At 39.2% G+C, this 22,020-nt stretch overlaps 1 protein-coding gene across 1 annotated transcript in view; it reads right to left on the reverse strand.

Annotated features, from left to right (window-relative positions):
- Positions 1–2,400: 2,400 nt before the first annotated feature.
- The window catches only part of bw (brown), a 31,675-nt gene continuing 12,055 nt past the window's right edge, over positions 2,401–22,020 (reverse strand). Inside the window, exons 2-8 of the mRNA XM_073988201.1 lie at positions 14,440–14,672; positions 14,199–14,351; positions 10,779–11,176; positions 10,526–10,720; positions 3,357–3,462; positions 2,734–3,292; positions 2,401–2,670 (exon numbers count right to left, since the gene is read on the reverse strand). Of these exons, the coding sequence (XP_073844302.1) occupies positions 2,483–2,670; positions 2,734–3,292; positions 3,357–3,462; positions 10,526–10,720; positions 10,779–11,176; positions 14,199–14,351; positions 14,440–14,672 (1,832 nt within the window). The 3' untranslated portion in view covers positions 2,401–2,482. The remainder of the gene's footprint in view (positions 2,671–2,733; positions 3,293–3,356; positions 3,463–10,525; positions 10,721–10,778; positions 11,177–14,198; positions 14,352–14,439; positions 14,673–22,020) is intronic.

Below are 22,020 nucleotides of genomic sequence, written 5' to 3' on the forward strand. Positions count from 1 at the left end.
TGGCGATTTTGATGATTTTAGCAGCATTAGCCAACTGAAATAGCTGAAATTTGACATTTCGTTTTCGTTTAAGATGTAAAATGAGCCGACAGATAATTGTCGGTACAGGTCCAGTTTTTGATATAGCCTCCAAGAACGGCAACGCCCGATTTTAGGAATTTATACCCTACACCACATATAACCACTTTCTGAATAGATTTATGCATGTCCGTCTGTCCATGTATTTTTGTTCGCAACATACAGGTCGCATTTATCGATTCAGCTGAAAATTTGGAGAATATAATTTTTTTAGCCGTAGGAAGAACGCTATTGCGTTTGGTGAAAATCGAATTATATAAAAATCTTTTTAGATTTGGATATAGCTCCCATATATTTTTTCGGACGATTTCAAGTATTTGCTGCACCAAACTCGTTATATGTCCGATTTCGATAAAATTTGGAATGTGTGACTGAATCCGGTCTAGAAATAAATGTGCTAAATTATATCGAAATGGGTTAAGATTTGGATATAGCTCCCATATATATTTTCGGCCGATTTAAGGTATTTGATGAACCAAACACGCTCTATCTTTCCAAATTTGGAATGTGTGACGAAAGTTGGTCCAGAAATAAGTGTGACATATTATTTTGGAATCGGTTCAGATTTCGATATAGCTCCCAATGTATATTTTACATATTCACAGTGGTGTAGGGTACCATACGAGTGTAGTCGGCCCCGACCGACTATAATCCTTTCCTTACTGGTTTTAAAACTGTGCCCATATAACCAAACAAAATGACTGAAATCTGATTTGAATATATTTATATCATAATTAGAGTTAAAGACCACCGCATTCAGCAATTTTTAAAAATAAAAATATGTATTTAGCTGTTTATTCGGAGACGCATCACTGCATTAATTTTCCTAATTCCACCCATATCGTAGGGGACAGAAGGACGAAATTTTTCATTATTTATTTTCTTATCTTTTGATTGATCCATTGATCACATCATAGAAATTTTCCCATAATCGTAGTTGTATTTAACACGTTCGCGGACGCAAGCAAATTCAGAGAGGTGAAAAAAATGACACCCAATTATTTTCGAAATTAGTTTTTTTGTTTTTATTTATTAATTATTGATTGTTATTATTATTTTTTATTTATTATAGAATGTATCTTGTTGAAATAAATCGTATTATGTATATTAATCACCAAAACTTAAGATTGTATACAAGTAAATGAACAAAAATTGGCAGACAATGTGAATGCTATAGCATTCACGTCATTTTGCATCGAAATGCTATAGCATTCACGTCCGCGAACGTGTTAAACAAAATTTACAAAAACGCTTTCTTCCCGAATTGGCATATTTTCTAAAAATTGTTATAAAACTGAAAGTCGCAAGAAGTCGCTGGTAACATTTTAAGACGTTATTCTAGACAAGATACATAACAAATTAAAGAAAAAATCGAAGCGAATCTCGATAGATTTCCTTTTATTTAGCCCAGAACATCTACATTAACATAACGTATGGGTTATAAAACTATTTAATTTAATTAAATACAATTATGGTATAAAAAAGTTATCGTTAACATTGCAAAAATATTTATTTTAAATGTACCGTTCTTCCCTTCTGACTAACTATTTCTAATTATTATATATGCTGTATAGTCGACATTCTAGTTCAATACTGTACCAACGTTTAATAGTTACTTTCAAGTCCATTTTTTATTTTCTGCACGCTAGATCGGTATTTTTTCCACTGTGCAACGTTTAGGCGGGTACGTACCTTTGGTGCAACAGATGGTGGTCCGAGATATATGTTTGCTTCTCGGAACGATAGCACATCCAACACGTTCGATGTATATCTTCCATCTATCACAACATATGGTATGGAAACAGCCAGGTGCCCTTATGAATGTCGAGATATTAAAATCTGGTAATTACCATGTTTTTACCGCTGCGAAATATATAACAGCTTTATTCCATTGTCAGATGTTTCACTGTAGAGACTGAATTTCCCCGACTGTTGGGCCAAAGATATTCTCCTCTCCAATTTTGACCTTAAAATTGACTAGAATAATGTTAAAATCCTGGACAGGACAAGGGTCATATGTTTCTTCTAAGCACTCGTAATATTTATCTGTGCACCGCTCGTCCTGCTCTCAATGGGAGCATGAGCACAAATAAAACTGATGTTAAAAAATTTAGCATATATGCGAATTGTAGCAAGTCTTTCAGTCACGGGGGTGAAACTAGAAACCAGATGTTTTAACATCCGAGTAACTAAAAACAGTGCGCCTCCTTTACGTGTTGTTGTGATGGCCAATACCTTGGATACCAAAACCCGAAGGGTAAAAATCCCGACACCGATGTCCCACTTGTCCTCTTAAAAGTGATTTAACAATAAAAACCAGTATTTCACTTAAGATTATACGATTTTTTTATGAATTTCAATAATGTGTGCGGTAAAAAACATAACAAATAAAATTTAAAAATTTTTAATAATAACCACTGCGTCGAATGTACTTCTTTACGAAACAATATGCCATTATATTGAAAATAACGGCAATAAAAACAATACCCAAACAATCCATCCAATAGGTATCATCCGCTGTGCGAAAGGAGCCACGTTTTAAGACCTCCAAACCGTTTTTTATGCATGGATGGGCCTGGTTTTTGGGACAATCTGTAACATAAGAACACATTAAGACAATTTTTCTCAACTAAAAATTATTGTTCGAATCCTCACCTATATTATCCACATCAATCCAAAAGTTATACATCAGCGCCTCATTGGCATAGAAGAACAACGACAAATATTTCAAAAATGGTATTGAATCCACATTATAATAGGCTCCGCCAAATATCAAAAACACCAAATCAAATGGTGCTGCACATTCTGAGGCCATTTTTTCCGATTCAAATAAAGTCGATAAGAAGAGCCCATAACCAGTTGCAGCCACAGCCGACAGACTCAATATTAAACCCATTGTCAGGAACAGCATAAATCCTCGCTCATAATAAATAAAAGCATAGACAACGGAAAAGAAGAAATAACTTTTAAAGAACGCCATGGGTATAAACGATAATACCACTGCCACATAATATGCCGATAAACTGTAGGTACCCTCCCCGACTTCACGTCGTAATATAGGCAGGGCTGCCGGGAAAACATATGTGACGCCATAGGAGAATGTGAAAATCATTTCACTACTCAACATAAATATTGAACCGCCAATATCCTGTATCGATGTCTGAGACATGCCAACCACACCGGAATACATTATGGCCAAGGTGACAGAAGTGATCTGAAATAAGATTTTTGTTTTTTTTAAGTGCTAACACATTTTTTGGAGGCGATTTAAATATTACCATAAAAAATCCTGTTGATATAATTCCTTGTTTCAGATTACGGCTATCATCGGTGACAAAACGTTTCAGCAGCAAATACACCTGTATGGGCCACCAAATTTTTTTGCTAAAAAGAAAAAAAAATCTATTTGTATTCAATTTATAGTTAGGTTTTGTAAAGAAAGTTTTACGAAAAGTATTACATGATGCATTTTGATCCATATGATAGGAGAAATCTTACTTACTGTCCAAAATGACTTCGTTATTTCTAACCTTTCAATTGATGTACCATTGTATTTCACATCTAGGTGACGTGGGTAAAAAAGTAAAGTAAAGTAAAAAAGTATCAGTCGGCTTTGCCGACAGAGATATACCCACATCCTATGTGAATTGAAACTTTCATCTGCGGTCAGATCGAATGTACTTAGGGGTTTTCAAAATGTTGGGGCCCTTTTTGGACATTTGAACTTGTCGACAAAAATGTAGATTAAGATTAAGGTTCAAAAGTGTTGCGGAGGAGGTACTTGAAGGAATGGACGCACATAGTCGATTATGGAAGAGTATCTTAATTTGGGAATCATATCTTTTCAGTAGATATTGCGCCCACTAGTCACTTCAGTGGGACATCGTATAACTTTTGGACCAGTATGCCAGGAAGCATGACTTGTCCACAGGAAACCTAATATCGCTGTATACAGGACCACAACTAACAGCATCGGTATACATTTCCAAAGGATCTTCGAACATACCCCAAGCTGTACTTAGACAAAAATGTTGAACTTTAGTGGTGAAGGTACCCTAAGGAGAGTACCGTTATGAGCCAGTTAGAAGTTAAACTAAATTTGGAAAAATATTAGGAAATTCAAACTATGGACCAAATTGGTTGACCCGTTCAAGAGATATCGTACATACCATTTTAGTGAAATTTTTTAAAAATTGGGGGGAAGTACCGGATTTTGTGGACCGGTATTTTTGAACTTTTGTGGGGGAGGCAGCTGAAGGACTGGACCGGTATGGCTTGTCTTCGAACTTAAACTAAATTTGAACAATATATTACCAAGGCCAAATTTTTAGCCGAATCGGCACATTCTTTCCAGAGTTTTCTTGCGCTCCTCTACACTAGTCTACGTCGTCAAAGGTTTTTTTTTTGCACCTTTCAGGCTATTTTCTCAGGAAGTATGGACTTGCCCCTGATGAAACCTATACCGTCGTGTGGCGGCCAGTGAATACAAGTTGTTACAACAAAAATCAAAGCGATTCGAGAGCAGGTCCTAAACTGAGCTTGTTCGAACATTTGTGCGGGAGGTACACGAAGAAGTGGACAGATTGAGTCCATATTGGAACCTCATCTAAGTGTGGTAGAAATTTCACGATGTGCAAAGTATGGGCCAAATCTGTTACTCCCTTCAAGAGTTATCGTGTACACAAATTTTCCGAAAATGTTTGAACTTTTGTGGGTGAGGTATCGGAAGGAGTGGACAGATATGGCCCATCTTCGAACTTAAACTAAGCTTGGACAAAATATTACGAAAGCCAAATGTTGGACCGAATCGGTTGATCCATTCGAGAGTTATCGTGCGCTCCAGCCAGCCAAACAAACAGGCGGACGGACATTTCTAAATCGACTCCACATTATCTGAAACGGATTTCGTCAAAACATACTTGGGTCTAAAACCGTTATTTCGATGAAGCACGTTTTGCCAGTTAGCATAAATACTGAGGGTATAAAAATAAAAAGCAACGGCCCTGAAGGCTTTTTAAAAGGCAAAGCCCCGAAGTTGTCTTGGTCCCTAGTTTATCTTAAGTGGAAACTGACCTCCCCGTGGTGTCACCTGGAGAGCTGCGTTTAACATTCGTTAAATGTAGTGAGCTAACAAGTGGAAAGCCAAATGTTGGACCGAATCAGTCGATCCATTCGAGAGTTATCGTGCGCTCCAGCCAGCCAAACAGACAGGCGGACGGACATGGCTAAATCAACTCCAAATTGTCTGAAACGGATTTTGTCCAAACATACTTGGGTCTAAAACCATTATTTCGATGAGGCACATTTTACCAGTATGAAAGTGTATATACCGTCGTTAGCATAAATGCTGAGGGTATGAAAATACCAAGCAACGACCCTATCCGGCTTTAAAAAAGCATAGCCCAGAACGTGTCTTGGTCCCTATTTTATCTCATGTAGACCCTGACCTTCCCGTGGTGTCACCTGGGGAGCTGCGTTCAACACTCGTTAAAGGTAGTGAGCTAACAACTGCCGCGCGTTCGTCCATAAGATTCTTCAGATTCACCCCAGTGATTGAAGGACTTGCAACTATACGGATAAAAGCAAAAATCCTCAACATCAGCCCTATCTGCGCTCATGCTCCCACTGAAGACAAGAACGAAAATACCTAATATATATTTTACCAGCACATAGAAGAACCATATGACCATAGTCCTGCCCATTACATTAAAATTATTCTAAGTTGTTGGTAATAATAGGAGGGAGGCAGATGCAGCATTAGACTGGACGCCATTGTAGTATGATTTCGCTACACTTACTCAGGTTCCAGAATGCTACAGCTGTCAGGTCAAGGGATCAGTAAATATGAAGTTATGTATCCATGGCAAACTGGATATCTTACTGGTCTCGACCTTAATGCCCATAAAGGGGTGGGTAGGTCGGACGCTGCAGGATTTTGTGAAAGCAGACAGTATATGATGTTGAAGATGTACACCACTGCACTGAGAAGCGAATCCATGCGTCGGCCTTTAAAATTGCTTGTATTGCTCTTGCTGCTTTCCACAGAGCTCCCAGATCTATCCCGCAGGCACCAATTTAAAGATACACTGTATGGGTTTCACTTCCCCCTTGGAAAGGGGTTGAGGTTTAGCTTTCGCCGGAAAAGAGTCTCTGGTCAGACTTTGTGGTCGATACTAACACCTGTTTGATACCATACATATCGGGACTGATCACTCATGACGCAAGAGAACATTTAAATTACCACGTTTACATGGACGCAGCTTTCTCACTATTAGGACTGATGCATATTCCCCTCTTCCGCTCTAAAACTGGCGAACGGCAACCAATTTATGTGAAAAAGTGTCCCCGACTAGATCTGTGATGGTGGGGAAAGTTGAGATTGGTAACACCACCTGCGGTACCAGAAAAGGGACCTCTTGTCGGATCTCGTAACCGAGTTACTTTCAGTTGTAATCCCATGCGATTGGGGGACTGATAACCCCTCTTTAACTAGGGTCCGCGGGATCGTTAAGCCCGTTATTCTCTCTCAAAAATAACCTTGAGGGTATTATGACAATGAAGTGAGGATTATATACTACGCAGCGACAAAAAACATCGTAGTTAGGAGTACAGATTTAGCAGTACAGATCTCGACATTCATAAGGGCAACTGGCTGTCTCCAGACCAAAAAACAAGAAATCAAATTGATCACGTTGTGATAGATGGAAGACATTCATCGAGCGTGTTGGATGTACGATCGTTCCGAGGAGCACACATCGACTCGGACCAGTACCTTGTTTCAGCAAAGGTACCTACCCGATTAAACATAGCAAATAAAGTACGAACAGACACATCACAGTAGTTGAACATTGGTAACCTGCAATCACAACAGATAGCCTTAGCATATTCCACTCAACTGGCCCCCCAATTTCTTAATCAAATCACTGCTCGTCTCTATAACATATCAGAACAGTGGCAAAGTATTGGCCACTCCATGCTAACAGACACAAAATCTATACTTGGATACCAGAGATCTCCACCAAAGAACTCATGGTATGCCCGGATTGTCGAGCTGCTAGCGAAGAGAAAAATGCGCAATATAGGGCTACTCCACAATCAATAGCAACGCGTAGTGAACGACAGAGGTATCGGCAAAAAAGAGAAATGACAAATATCTTTTCAGCAGGAAAAAGTGAAAAATGGAAAAGCGCAAGTGTAAAAAATCGAGATATACAAGAGTCAGAATGAAGTCCAGAAATTCAACCAAAGAATGAAATATCAAACTGATGGCTTTGGCACATCCACCTGTAGAGTCGAGCAAGGTAATTTGGTAACTAATACAGATAGTGTGCTCAGGATATGAAAAGAGCATTTTTCCAAAGTGCTGGTATGCAACACTAGTAAAAATGAAGAAGATACCACAGATCCAATTCCAGAAGATGGTATTGAATATATACCGCCTGACCAAGATGAGGTAAAGACAGCAATTAAATGACTGAAAAATGATAAGGCTGCAGGAACCGATAGCTTGGTAAGCTGACCTCTTCAAAACCGGAGACGACACGCATATAAGGTGTATAGTATACACTGTATACATATATCAGCTAGTTAGCACCATCTGGCAGGAGGAACGCGTACCCGACGATTGGAACCTGAGCATCCTGTGTCCCGTCCTCTAACTATAGGGGGCATAAGTCTTCTTCCTATTGACTACAAGATTGTCTCAGGGACATTTGGCGAACGACGAAGGCCTATTTTTAACGAAATAATTGGACCATACTAATGTGGCTTTAGACGTGGAAGTCTACAATTGACTATATATTTACCTTTCGGCAAATCCTGTAAAAACCCAAGAGATGTGATCGACACTTACCATATTTTTGTCAATTATAGATCAGCCTTCGACAGCCCCTTACGTTCAAAGCTATCTTTAAGCCATGTATGATTTTGTTATCGCCCCAAAACTCATTCGGCTTTATACGATGACTCTAACTGATACCCGGTCCATAGTTTAAATAGGAATAAGTAAAGAAGTATCAGTAGGCTTCGCCGACAGAGGCATACCCTCAGCCTGTGTGAATTGAAACACCTTTTTCCCAAAAAACGTATGCATTTTTGGCGTATTAATTTGTCGACAAAGATATGGATTAGGATAAAATCTCAAAAGTTTTGCGGGGGAGGTACCTAAAGGAATGGGCCGACATAGTCCCCTTTGGAAGTGTGTCTTATTTTGGGAGTTATTCCTCTTATCATATCGCCGTTAATAGGGCTACTAGGAGTACCTTCGGTAAACATTTCCAAAAACGTTGGTCATTTGTGTGGGTGGTACACAGTGTTGCCGCGTGGACAAAAATCAAAAAATGTGATGTTAACTTTTACTATATGTTTATGTTTTTTCTTACAGTAAACACATCCGATACAACGAATCTGAAAGAATTTTGTCGATATGTGCATCCATAATGAAGTTATAGCTCTTTATATATGAAAAATATTTCCCAGATAATCTAAAGCGATAATCATATGAAAATTAGACGACATCTAAAATAACATTTTCTGAAAAGTTTGTTGATAATATTAAAAGTTTTGGATGGGGATTTGATGGGTGGGCTATAAATATAAAATTTTAGTACAAAAAGTTCACATCAACTGCACATGGGCAAAGTACCGTTATCAAGAATTACAAATTTAAATTTTATAAAAAACAATATAAATTCTTAATATTTGGTAGAGTATATCTTTTGATTGCCACCTATTGCCACCTTGGCTCTTGATGTCCGTTAATTGGACATCTCTTCCGAAGCAAAATGTGTAAAAACATTCTGCCCATCCCTGCAACCTTCTTAGATATACCGGTTCAGATTTTATATAGCCCCCATATATGTATATCTTTTCCCGATTTTGCTACAACTTGCTCAATTTTGATCGGATAGCCTTCAAAGTTAGTACGAGTTATTTTCTTAGGCGCCGGAATAGCTACACAGATTTTCGTAAAAATCGGTTCAGATTTGGATATATCCCCCATATATATCTTCCCCCGATTTTGCTATAACTCGGTAAATTTAATCGAATAGCCTTCAAATTTTATGTGTGATATTTTCTTAGGACCCTGAATAGATTCACCGATTTTCGTAAAAATCGGTCCAGATTTGGATATAGCCCCCATATATACCTTCCCCCGATTTTGCTATAAATCGCTCCATATGGGAGCTATATCCCAACCTGAACCGATTTTTGTGAAAATCGGTAGAGCTACTCAGGGACCTAAGAAAATATTACATTTTAAATTTGAAGGCTATTCGATTAAAATGGACCGAATTATAGCAAAATCTGGGAAAGATATATATGGGGGGCTATATCCAAATCTGAACCGATATGGACCAAAGTTGAAATTTTTCATTCCTATACCATTATAAGTACTTGTGCAAAAATTCATCAACCTAAGTCAACTCCTTCTATTTTTGTCCACTTTTGGATGGAAGCGGCAACACTGTGTGGTACCCTAAGAGGGCTATAAATATAAAAGGTCTCTGATCTATGTCTCTAGAAATATTGCGATGTCCAAACTATGGAACTGCCTGCGAGAGTTATCGTGCGTTCCATTTTAGTTTAGAACTTTTGTGGGGGACGTATCCAAAGGAGTGGACCGATAAGGCCCATCAAAGAACATGATTTAACTTTGGGCAAAATATTACGATTGCCAAATTTTGGATTGAATCGGTTTATCCGATCAGAGTCACCGCGCGCTCCATCCACAACACATGATACCATAGGGGGTTTTTACAACTTTCGGGCAATTTTTCTCAGAAAGTCGGACTTGCCCCTGAAAAATACTTGGACCGTTTAGAATTTTTCGCAACAAGTTCTTCTTGCGGGCCCTATTACCACGACACCTTTTTCCGGGGTGCAAGTCCATACTTCCTGGGATAGTGGCCCAAAAGTTCCAAAAAACCTTCCGGCACCAACTAAACTGTATAGTACGTAAAATAATCCTCAAAGGGAGAAACCGATTTAGTCCAAAAAATTATACATCCTATTATTTCTTACAGCCTCGAATTATGTCCGAATATTGACTATATCGGACCACTCTTTCGGGTACCTCCCACACAATTTTTAGAAAGAATGCAGTTTAAGGACTCGCCAAGGATCATTTTAAATTCTGGCAACATGATGTGTATACGGCCTTAGTTAAGACGGTAAAATTTTTTTGCAAATCAATATGTCCTGAGAAATTATCCCAAACACTCAAGATACCCCTATAGTCCTCTGAAGTGTTATGTCAACTTCTTTTCTTTAGGTTCGAGGCTGAGGGTTTGTCTCAGTTAGCACAGCTGACTGATACTTCCTTACTTGTTTTTACGTTGTTATATGGAATAAATATTTGGTCCAATATGGATCCGCATCCACCACACACAAACTATGGTAAAATGCTACACTTGTAAGAAATGGGTGTACTTCAACATAAACTTACAAATTCTTCATATTATTTAGATAATCTCCCGTATATGGTTTTGGCAATAACCAACTGCTACTATACAGACCCATTGTCTGTAAACTATGTTTAGCCCTTACAATAGCTCCATCCTTGCGATTCGTATGACTATCGGAAATTGTTTTCAAATAAAAATCAGCAGGATTACAGTTGAGAGGTACAGAGTAGCCCAATCTGAAAGAAAACCAACAAATAAATTGTGATCATGCCACCAATGACAAATACTACTTACTTGGTAAAAAATTCCACAGCATCTTCAGTACGTCCTTGATAAACCAAACGACCGGCATCCATTAGAACAATGTGTGTAAACAGTTCAAAAATATCTGATGTTGGTTGATGGATGGAACATATAATCGCCTTTTTATAACGACCATTTGGACTATTGTTCAACGCCTTCAAGCTGGGTAAATCTGAATCTAATATTTCCATTTCAATTGAACTGCTCGGACTACTATCACCACTCGGCGATGAATAGGAATCTTCACCGTACAGCGATGTCAGAGACTTATTCAGAATTCGATGACGTGTACACAGATGACGCAGTGTCTTGATCACAGTAAAGGCATTATAACTATCCAAACCGGTTGTGGGTTCATCACAAAATATAAAGGGAGGATCGGTGATGAGCTAAAAAAAGAGGGACAAATTATATTATATACTACAACAAATAATTTGTTTGCCTCATAGAAGACAAACAGGTCTTCTTATATCAAAGACCATAGCAAAGCAAGAAGTCCTTTAATAGAAGACAAGGTGGTCTCTTAATGAATAACCAAGTGGTCTTCGCATAGAAGACCATGTGGACTTTCCATCGAAGACCACGTGGTCATTTCATAGAATACCATGACGTCTTATCATCATAGAAGATCAGTAAGAAGTATTTCATAGAAGACAAGGGATCTTGCCATAGAAGACCAACATATGTAGTCATAGGAGACCGACAGAAGAACAGCAGTGGATGTGGGGGATTACAGAAGAACAGAAGTGGATGTGGGGTATTACCTTCCTATTGCACCAGTCTGTTCAATACATACCTACCTCGAATAAGGCTGGCCCTAATGAACAGTACAAGGAATGTATGGGGGTAGAAGTCAAGTTTGGAACTGCTGAGGTAGAGTTGCTGAACGTATACATCCGATAAACAGCTGTACTCCAGGTTATAGGCCCAACATTAGCCCACTTTTGGAAGGTCATAACCGTCTGGTCTTGGGGGACTTTAATGTACCTCATGAGTTGTGGCATTCGGTTCTCGGACACGACCAGAAGGGTATAGTGCTAGCCAAGGAGATTGATAGCTCTACATTTTGCACGGTCAATGAGGCCGTCCCTACAAGCGAAGAGTGTCAGAAATAATCATCGTGTCACTTGGTCTGACAAATGACGTCTACTGGCAACCCGTCGTTTCTTTTGGGTTAGACCATTCCCCATAATTGTCTCCATCAGCAGACCGCCCGATTACCTCTGAACGCTGTACTTTCATCAATCATGCAAAAGCTGATTGGCCCAGTTGCCGTGAGTTCACTAATCACCGCTTCGCAGATCTTCCCAAAACTTCTGATGTTTGGGTAGCAGAAACGACGTTTCGGGACATAATCACTGCTGCAGCCGCTCGCCATATACCTGCTGGTCAAATACCTGAAGTGAGACCAAATTTAACAGCAGACCCAACCGGATGATCTGATAAGCATGATGGGCTTGATCGTGCCAAACCCAGTGACAGCTTGGTCAATGAGCATAAGGGGGATAAATGGCTAAATAATCTGAAGAGTTGCAACCTTGGAGCCGGAATAAGTGAATTGTGAGGAAGGGTTAAGTCATCCTCGAACCGTGGAAAGATAGATGATAGGACATCAGTCACGTTTGGCGACGTTACGGTGACTGAGGTGAACAATTTATTTTAATCGGCAGTTTTTTGAGCACATCAGCTGGAGTGACAGGACGAAGAGAAGAGTCCTACATCGCATCAGGTCTCTTCCTACCGAGAATGAACCACCTAAATTTACAATGGATGATAATGCAAATGTCATCAGGAACGCTAAGTCACCCAAAGCGTTGGACCCTAACGGAATCTCCATGGTAAAGTTGAAACATCTGGATGAGCCCAATATCTCACCAAAGTTCTCAACCTGTCGCTAGCAACCCACATTGTTCCCGAAGTCTGAAAAATGGGCAGGGTGATCCCGCTACTGAAGCCAAGTACGGATGCTAGCAAAGGTGAATCCTACATACCAGTTTCGCTTTTGTCGCCCCTAGCAAAGACCCTTGAGGCTTTAATCCCCAGTTGCCGATCATCAGCATGGGCTCCGTAAGCAGCACAGCACGACAACAGCGCTGCATGCCATCGTCACACTTATTATTCGAGGACTCAACCACAGCAAGCGGTGTGATAAAATAGTGATGGTGGCGCTTGACGAGCAGACTACCCTCCGGCCAAGTTTGGATAATCAATTACATGTGTGGACGCCAAACGTACGTGGAATTCAGGAACAAGAAGTCCAAGCCCCGTAGAGTGAAACAGGGAGTTTCCAAGATGATATCTCCGGAACTGTGTAACACCTATCTCTCTTGTATTCCATCCCCTCCACGATCTTGGCGACAGATAACTTTCCTGATGTCACTTGCGAAAGCCTAAATTCCAATTGGATGGATCATACCACATTTCCACGCGAGGAATATGCAAATATCCTTCACTAAATCTCCGCCACTAATTCACATCGTATGCGCATGCCAAAGCTATCTGCGACAAACTGAGATGTAGGAACTTGGTTCTCAAATCACTAGCCGTCAGCACTTGGGGTGCTGATAAAGAAACCTTGTTGACCACATATAACGCCATTGGTCTGTGCTCTAGTTTGGTCGGCAAATATAAGTGCAACGCGATGGAAAATATTAAAACCTGTCATCAGGCCTCTCTGAGAACTACAACAGGGAGCCTCCTTATGTGTTCAGTGGACCATCTACATGAGAAGACAAAGATTCTTCCAAAACAGCAATCGTTGCAATGCTACGGTGTTATGGTAGATAGAACCCCTCCACCCAGGCATTACAGGACGGATCTTCATCATCTACAAGAGAGAACTCCTAGATCAACAAGCCTATCAAGCACATTTAAATAGCATTCACGCAGACGTCATAAACAAACATCGTGTGTATGCCGTCCTCGGAAAACATCCCCCCATCTATCGCAGCTGAGGAGAGTCAGCTGCCACGACAAACCAGAGTAGTTTTGACTCAACTATGCTCGATGCAGCAGTCTAAATTCCTATAGGGCAAGGATCGTTGACACTGTGTAAGACATCTGCCCAGCATGCGGCACAGGCCCGCACGAAACATTGCACCTATTTAACCTAACGAAACAGAACTAGAGGTAGACCCAGAGCCAAATTAAGTAGAAAAATGAACTTACAAACATATAATAAATATACTGTTACAACAACAACAACGTGGAAGACCAAGAAGCCAAGAAGTGTTTTCTTTGAAGACAAAGAGGCCTCATCATAGAAGACCAACAGAACTTCTCTCAGAAGACAAACAGGTCTGCTTATAAAATTCTTCCAAGAGATTTTTATCGATTCTGGTCTTGGAAGACCTATTGGTCTAATTATAATCATAGAAAAAATACTAACAATAGGGTATCCCGTCTGCTTACCTCTTCTGCCAAACTAAGTCTTTTTCGCTCTCCACCAGACATCTGTTGTATGCGTGTATGGCCGATATTTCTTAAACCGACTGCCAACAAAAGGTCTTCGACACGTTGACGTTTCTCAGCTTTCGAAGTTTTGCGATGCATTTTGAAATGGGACTAAAGGAGAATAAAGAAAAAAGAACAAACGAAAATAATCCAATTGAACTGCGGGCATACAACACGCTGACACACTGGGCATACAAACCATAAAATACAAATGTTCATAGGCAGTGAAGGTTTGAACATTAATTTCAAATTGTGGTAGAAAACTTGAGATACGTATCATCTCGGCCCGATCCATAACTGTGCCATTCACAACCACTTCGCCGGTTAGGTTGCCACGTAAACGTTGTGATATTGCCGCCAGTAGGGTGGTTTTACCGGCGCCACTGCAACCCAGTATGGCTACCAAGTCACCAGTTTTCATGTGACCACTAACTGAAACGAGAGAAAAGAGAAGAAAAACAATTAGACCAAATAGGCAGCGGAGAATCAAAACAATCATCAAACTACTTGACATAACCTGAACATTGAACATCATAGTATCTTCAAAATAAAACCACAAAGGTCGATTACAGCCAATTGCCATTGTGGTGGGTGCGGTTCAATTGCAAAAACCAACATCATTGATAGACGGAAATGTTTTCAGCTCTATTTCAAGCATAAATAGAACAAGAAGATAGACCGCCCGACATTACTTCTAAGTTATATGACATTTGAGTCGAAGCATGTTAGCGATGTGGTATTTCCACCAACAACCAGACTACTCAGACTACTACCTGCAGCAATTCAGTCAGACTAAATTAACTATTTTAACTTTGTAAATTATCTAATATCACTACTGTCCGTCCGCCATAGGCAGTCTGTCTGTCTCCTCTATTTGTAGATATGTACGCTTGTGTGTTGGTAGATAAATAAATAAAAAAAAGTATTTAAATGCATGTTCATGCAACGTTTAACGTGGTTCGTATATAAAATAGCTATCAGCTCCAGTAGGTGATGATATGATGATTGTGACACGTCATGTAAACATTGATGTTTTATATTTTTTCGCTTGATTTATTTACGCATATAATGATGGTGGCAAAGGGGCGTAAAATATGTACGACACTGACACTTTTGTGAGTATAATTACACTGTGCAGCAGCATTTTTGGGGGTGGTCAAGTTTCTGAGATTTCGCGCGATCAAGTTTTTGATTTTTTTCCTATAGTACTTGGGAAAATAGCTTCATATCTCTGTTTGGTGTTGTTGTAGCGTCGTTTTGAGGTGACATGTCTTCAGTCAAATCGATTGGCAAATCTTTTTGTAGAACATTTCATTCTTCTAACTCAATGCCTTTCATGTCCTTTTCGTCCTTTATTTTTTGAACCGTAGTGAAAGTACCACAATATGAGATTTTTCAGCATCCAAATATTGTACAAAAATGTTGCTCAGAAGATTTTAGGTATGGTTCCCTTTGACAACTAATCGATTTTGTCCCGTTTTCATTGTCATTTTTGATATTTATGTATAGGTATGTAGAAATAACAATTGGTTATTGCGTATGTAGACGTCTGGGGTGCTTCTGAAATATTTACCACAAATAGCTCTTGTAATGATGAACACGTTAATAACAAATTTTCTTGGAGGATAGATCGGGTTATCTCAGTTTTTGAACCGGATATTCCGACATTAAACCGAACCGGTTTAAGTAACCGATTAAACTTATATGTATACCATTAAAAAGCGTATAGAATTGTGAATCACATTAAATTAATTCGCTTATAAAAATTTGCTAGTTGCAGCTCTAGAACAAAAAAAAACATTTTATTAAACCGTTTTTAAGGAAAAATATCAGTACGCGCAAATATGGAGATCCAAAGCTGGGGGGTAAAAATTCTTTTTGGCGATGAATATCGATGAAGATAATATGAAGAACCCGGAAGGACAGTTTTGTCATATCGTCGGTGTCATGCTTAAGTGTTCCATACGGAATTTGCCTGATTCGAGAAAAACTCAAGTTAATGTTTAAGGCCATACAGGATAAAAATGGTGCAATAATCTAATACTTTAAGAGCTCAGTTCTACTTAACTAAACTCATAGAATATATCAGTAGTTTATTTTAGTCAGATATCTGTGATAGTCTAGAAGTTATGGCCAATTTATATAATTGTAAAAGGTTGCTGAATTGTTCCATAGAATTTTTTTTCATGTTTTTGGCAGTTTGTGTCACATGGAACACGTTTTGTCACAATTCAACCAAAACACTTTTTATCAATCCACTTATCACTATTTTTTTGTGGTAAAAATTACGATCGGACAAAACGGATTGATATTTTGCATTTCTAAGGTAACATAAAACATTTAAACGCGTTTTGGATTATTATTCATCAGTTTTTAAACCAAGTCCTTTAAAACAATTTGTTCCATGCGCCACATGATTCGTAACTTGGCAAAAATGGGCAATTTTTTGTTCCAAACGCCATAATTTTTGGTGCGGAACAATTCGTTTTTGTCTCTTTTTGTTCCATACGCCAAACGACATGGATATGGAACTAAAAAGTTCAAAGTTGTTTTGTTCCATACGCCAGGCTTTATGGATATGGAACAAAACGACAAGATTTTTGGGTCACAAAGCGGATATGGAACATACTGGCATCTGAATATCTCAGAAACGATAAGAGATAGAGAAAAACCGACAAAAATATGTGAAAGAGCATGGTTCAAAACCTTGTAAGGTACCTTTATTTCAAAATGTCAAAAATGGCGTATGGAACACTTAAGCATGACACCGACGATATGTCAAACTTCTGAGTTATGGCGTGATCAAATTTCGCTAGAGATTTTGTCATGTAGGTATGTATAGTTTGTCAGAAAAGAATTAATTTCGCTATAACTCAGAAGATCGACCTATGGCAAAACTGTCCTTCCGGGTTCATCATATTATCTTCTTCGACATTCATCGCCAAAAATAATTTGATCTCCATATTTGCGTGTGATTTAGAATTTAAATAAATATACATATGCATGTTTGGAGGATATATGGGAGAGAGATGCGAATAAAAATAAAACGTTTGTTCACATAGCCAATCCTCTTCAAACGGCAACCTCACCGTCATGGAAGAAATACCTGCAGCACATTACATTGGAGTTCTTTTTAGACTCCTTGCTCGATTGTGATGGGATCAAGCAATAGGGATGGCAGCGGAGGAGCCAATGGTATGGCCAACGATGGCGCCCATAGGTCTTCAGAAGATCTACTATCAACAAACCCTTACCTAGAGGGTAGCTGGCAGCCCCAGCACTAGGTGCGGATGTGATGGCCCAATCAGTCACACATCTTTAAACAAACAGATTACGGAAACATGAACAAGCAATACAAGAACTGATTATCCTTCGATGACGACCTATGGATTTAAAACCCGGTTTATGATTGGAACATGGAATGTACGAACACTCTCTGAAACATCGAGACTCAACCAAGTCCAGAAAGAAATGTCTAATTATCGTATAGACGTCCTTGGACTAAGCGAAGTTCGTTGGCTGAAATCTGGAACAATGCCACTCAAAAACGGATATAACTTTATTTTCTCCGGGAATACCTCCAACAGAGTAAATGGAGTTGGTATACTCTTATCACCAAAAGCCAACATAGCCCTCCTAGGATATAAAGCCATATCCGAGCGAATTATCATGGCAAGGCTCAACTCAAAATTCCGCAACATATCTATCGTACAGTGCTACGCCCCAACGGAACCCGATGATGATGATTCAAAAGATTTATTCCACTCTCAGCTTGACTCGGCTATAAGCTCTCTGCCAAAGGGAGACATCAAGCTTATTATCGGTGATTTTAATGCCAAAGTGGGTTGTAATAACAGCAATTTAAGCACAGTTATGGGCACACAAGGCCTTGGGAACCTAAGAAACGATAACGGCGATAGACTTGTCGATTTCTGTGCCAGACTTGTCGATTTCTGTGCCAGAAATCTTCTATTTATTGGCGGCTCCAAGTTCGCCCATAAAAACATCCATAAATACACATGGGAATCTCCAGATGACCAAACGCCAAATCAAATCGACCACATCCTCATTAGTAAACTCTTTCTGGGCTCACTGATGGATGTCAATAAGAGAGGCGGAGCGGATATCGACAGTGATTACCTTCTGCTAGTTGCTACGTTTAAGACCGGCCGTTATAAATCGCCAACATCAAAAGCCCAAAAAATTAAACCTCCTGCGACTGCAATCCGCAGAAACGTCCCACAGATATAAGGTAGGCCTAACAGAAAAACTCCGGGAAAACAACATAATAAACACATGGGACGATATAGCAACAACGTGCAGATAAGTAGCAACGTCCGTCATTGGAACTGCGCAGCAACCCCAAAAACCATGGATCAGTAACGAGACTCTCGATGCAATAAAACATCGCAAGCGATTAAGCAACATTCTCCTAAGAGCCAAAACAAATGAAGCCAAAGTACTAGCCAAATCGAACTATCGAGTTGCTGCAAATATTGTTAAGCGTTAGGCCCGTAGAGACAAACGTCTATATTTCAGCAAGCTGGCTGAACAAGCAGAACAGGCTTCGAATATTGGTAATATTCGTGGTGTATTCGAAACCATTAAGCAAAGGAGTGGTAACAATATTATACCTATAGCAGCAATTAAAGGCGAAAATGAACGTGAACTAAGCAGCCCCGAGGAGCAAATAGCCCGCTGGCGTCAATTCATCAGCACCGAGGAGCCAGCAGTTAATGTGTCTCAACCATATACTTCAACTCTGCGCCGCAACTTAAGAAGAGACGTAAATACAGATCCTCCTACGTACGAAGAGGTAATTACAACCCTGAAGTCACTTAAAAATGGCAAGGCAGCTGGTCCGGACAACATACCCTTGGAGCTACTTCGGTATGGGGCAGAACCCATCGCGCAAGCTATTACCCCAATTATTAGAGACGTGTGGGAGACAAATGTCTTTCCCAAAGAGTGGAAGAATGGTAATATAGTAACTATCCCAAAAAAAGGTGATCTCACCGAGTGCAAAAATTGGCGAGGAATTACATTATTAAATGCAATCAGCAAAGTAATGGCTCAACTTCTGCTTCAGCGTATATCTCCTGTGCTCGATTCGATTTTACGGCAGGAACAGGCGGGTTTTCGCCCTGGTCGATCGTGTGCAGATCATATCAACACCCTACGTATAATTATCGGACAGTCCGCTGAATTAAATTCATCGTTGTATCTCTTGTTCGTGGATTTTAAACGAGCCTTTGATACCGTCTACCGAGATGCTATCTGGAGAGCCCTTATAAACAAAGGCATCCCTCTTAAAATTGTAACCCTGATCAAAGAACTTTATCTAGACGCCGAAATATCTGTCCGTTTCAACGGCAAAGAAAGCCTACACTTCTGAACCAGCAAGGGCGTAAAACAGGGATGCCTCTTATCTCCCACGCTTTTTCTCATAATCTTAGATTCTGTTTTAGAAGCAACAAACGCCGAGGCTCCCTATGGAATTCGCTGGAATGTAAACGGTTTTCTTGGCGACATAGACTACGCAGATGACATCTGCTTTTTCGCTCACAACTTCGACCACATAAGTGCTAAATTGGAATCGCTAACGTGTAACGCCTCCAAAGTCGGTCTAAAAATAAACACTAAAAAGACCAAGCTTATGAGAATAGGCTCAACATGTCAAACCCCACTCACAATAAACGGGCATACCATTGAAGACGTAGAGCACTTTTGTCACTTGGGAAGCAAAATTACTAAAGACGGCGGATCAGAAGCAGACATCAGCGACCGGATAAACAAGGCAAGAAATGCTTTTCGTTCGCTCAATAAAGTCAGGAGATGTAACGCCATATCAACCTCAACAATAACCAGGATATTTAACAGCAGCGTAAAATCTATTCCGCTGTACGACTTGGAGTTTCACGCAAGCGACGATTCGGAAACTTCAAGTGTTTATCAACCGCTGCCTACGGCAAATTCTGAGAATCTTCTGGCCGAACAAAATATCAAATTCAGAACTACTGCTCCGAACTAATTGCTGCCCTGTTGAAATAGAAATCCGCAGGAGAAAATGGGTGTGGTTAGGTCGTATCTTACGCAGGCCACACAGTGACATTGCCAGAACCGTGCTAGACTGGAATCCGCAAGGACAACGAAAAAGAGGAATTCCAAGAAACACCTGGATTCGCTGTTCCAAAAAAGAACTTGAGTCAGTCCATATAAGCTGGGGTCAAGCAAAATAGAACAAGATGGAGAGAGCTTGTCGATGCCCTATGTTCAACCTGAACTTTTTACATCTGTTTTGTATTTATGTAATTAATGAACTTATATTATGTAAGACAGATATGAATAAAGGACATATATATAATTATCAATAATAAACAATTAGTTTTGCAGTCGTTAAAAAATAAGTTGAAAAAAAGCATTTCCGCAAAAAATGATTTAATATTAATAGCCTTTATTTTATAGGTGAACAACTTTTAATAAAATACATTTTTAACATTTCATTCACCGTTATTTACCAAAGGAAATACTCTCTCAGAGAGGGTAACGCAAAAAACCCACCAAATTGTCTCTCATTTATTTTGTGAGTGAATTCCCAGCAAAATTTGACGGAAGGGGTTCTTTGCGATGACGTGATTTCATGTCATCTTTTGCATTGGTTCAAAGGAAGTCGTGGAAGATCCGATCTTTTCATTAGGATTTGAACCAATGCAAAGGAAGTCGTGAAAGATCCGATCTTTTCATCAGCATTTGTACCCATTCCATCGATCCAATAGAGATGATGTTTGTGTTTTTATTTACACACCTGTTGATTTTCATTTTGGTATGTTCCAGTACTGCAAAAATCTACTAATTTTTACTATTTTTTCCGATAACATAAAGGAAAAATTGTTATCGTAGTAAAAATAAGTAGATTCTTGCAGTTTCTGGAACAGACCAAAGTTGTTAGAACTGTCGTCGTGATGTTGTCTTACATTTCCTGCATATCAAACAACTAAAATTTCTAAACAATTGGTATTATATGAAGTCCCAACCATCGAGCTAAAAATAGAATCGGACTGCTCACATTGCTATTTTAAAAGTTCCCTTGTCTGTTCTAAATCTGACATAGAATGAAATCAATCAAATCTCGCTTCTTGGAATTTGAAAAAAAGTCCGAAACGAAAAGGGGCAAGAATCTGAAAATAAAGAAGAAACTACTTTTGGAAAGAAACAATTAAAAATAAATTAATTAAGCATAAATGGTATTTTCCATAAAAAGTCTCTCCTCCCCGTTCGTTACATTTTGTTCTTAGAGATCCCTAAAGCAAGCCGGGTTGTAGATCCCTACATATTTCCGTCACTAAACAAAAGAGTATAAATTACCAAAATGTTGTTATAAAATAACAAAATTGTAAAATAAAAGTAATTTACGAAATAAAAAAACTTAAAGGAGTGCATTTGGAGTCCATGTCGAAATCTGAACTGGTGATGGGAAGATAATTGAAAAAACCTTTTGTAAGATGAAAGAATATCAGTTGCGGAGAACGGAGGAAGTAATCTTTTGCGTTGCAGCGATGGTGATTACATTGCAATTTTGGATGTAAACTTTTGAAAAACTAAACTGATAAATTAATTGTAGCTATTTCATGAATTCGTTTGAATTAATAAGTAGTTTTGTTTTTCATGAAAACCATATTTCAATACAGCATTTCCATTTTCCAAACAAGACATGAAAATTTCATGCCAAGGGGCTGGTGAAAATGACATGCCAAAGCATTGGTTAAAATGACATGTCAAA

Source organism: Musca autumnalis, unplaced genomic scaffold (assembly GCF_047663935.1).
Source record: "Musca autumnalis isolate F117 unplaced genomic scaffold, ASM4766393v1 scaffold_5, whole genome shotgun sequence".
Lineage (NCBI taxonomy): Eukaryota > Metazoa > Arthropoda > Insecta > Diptera > Muscidae > Musca > Musca autumnalis.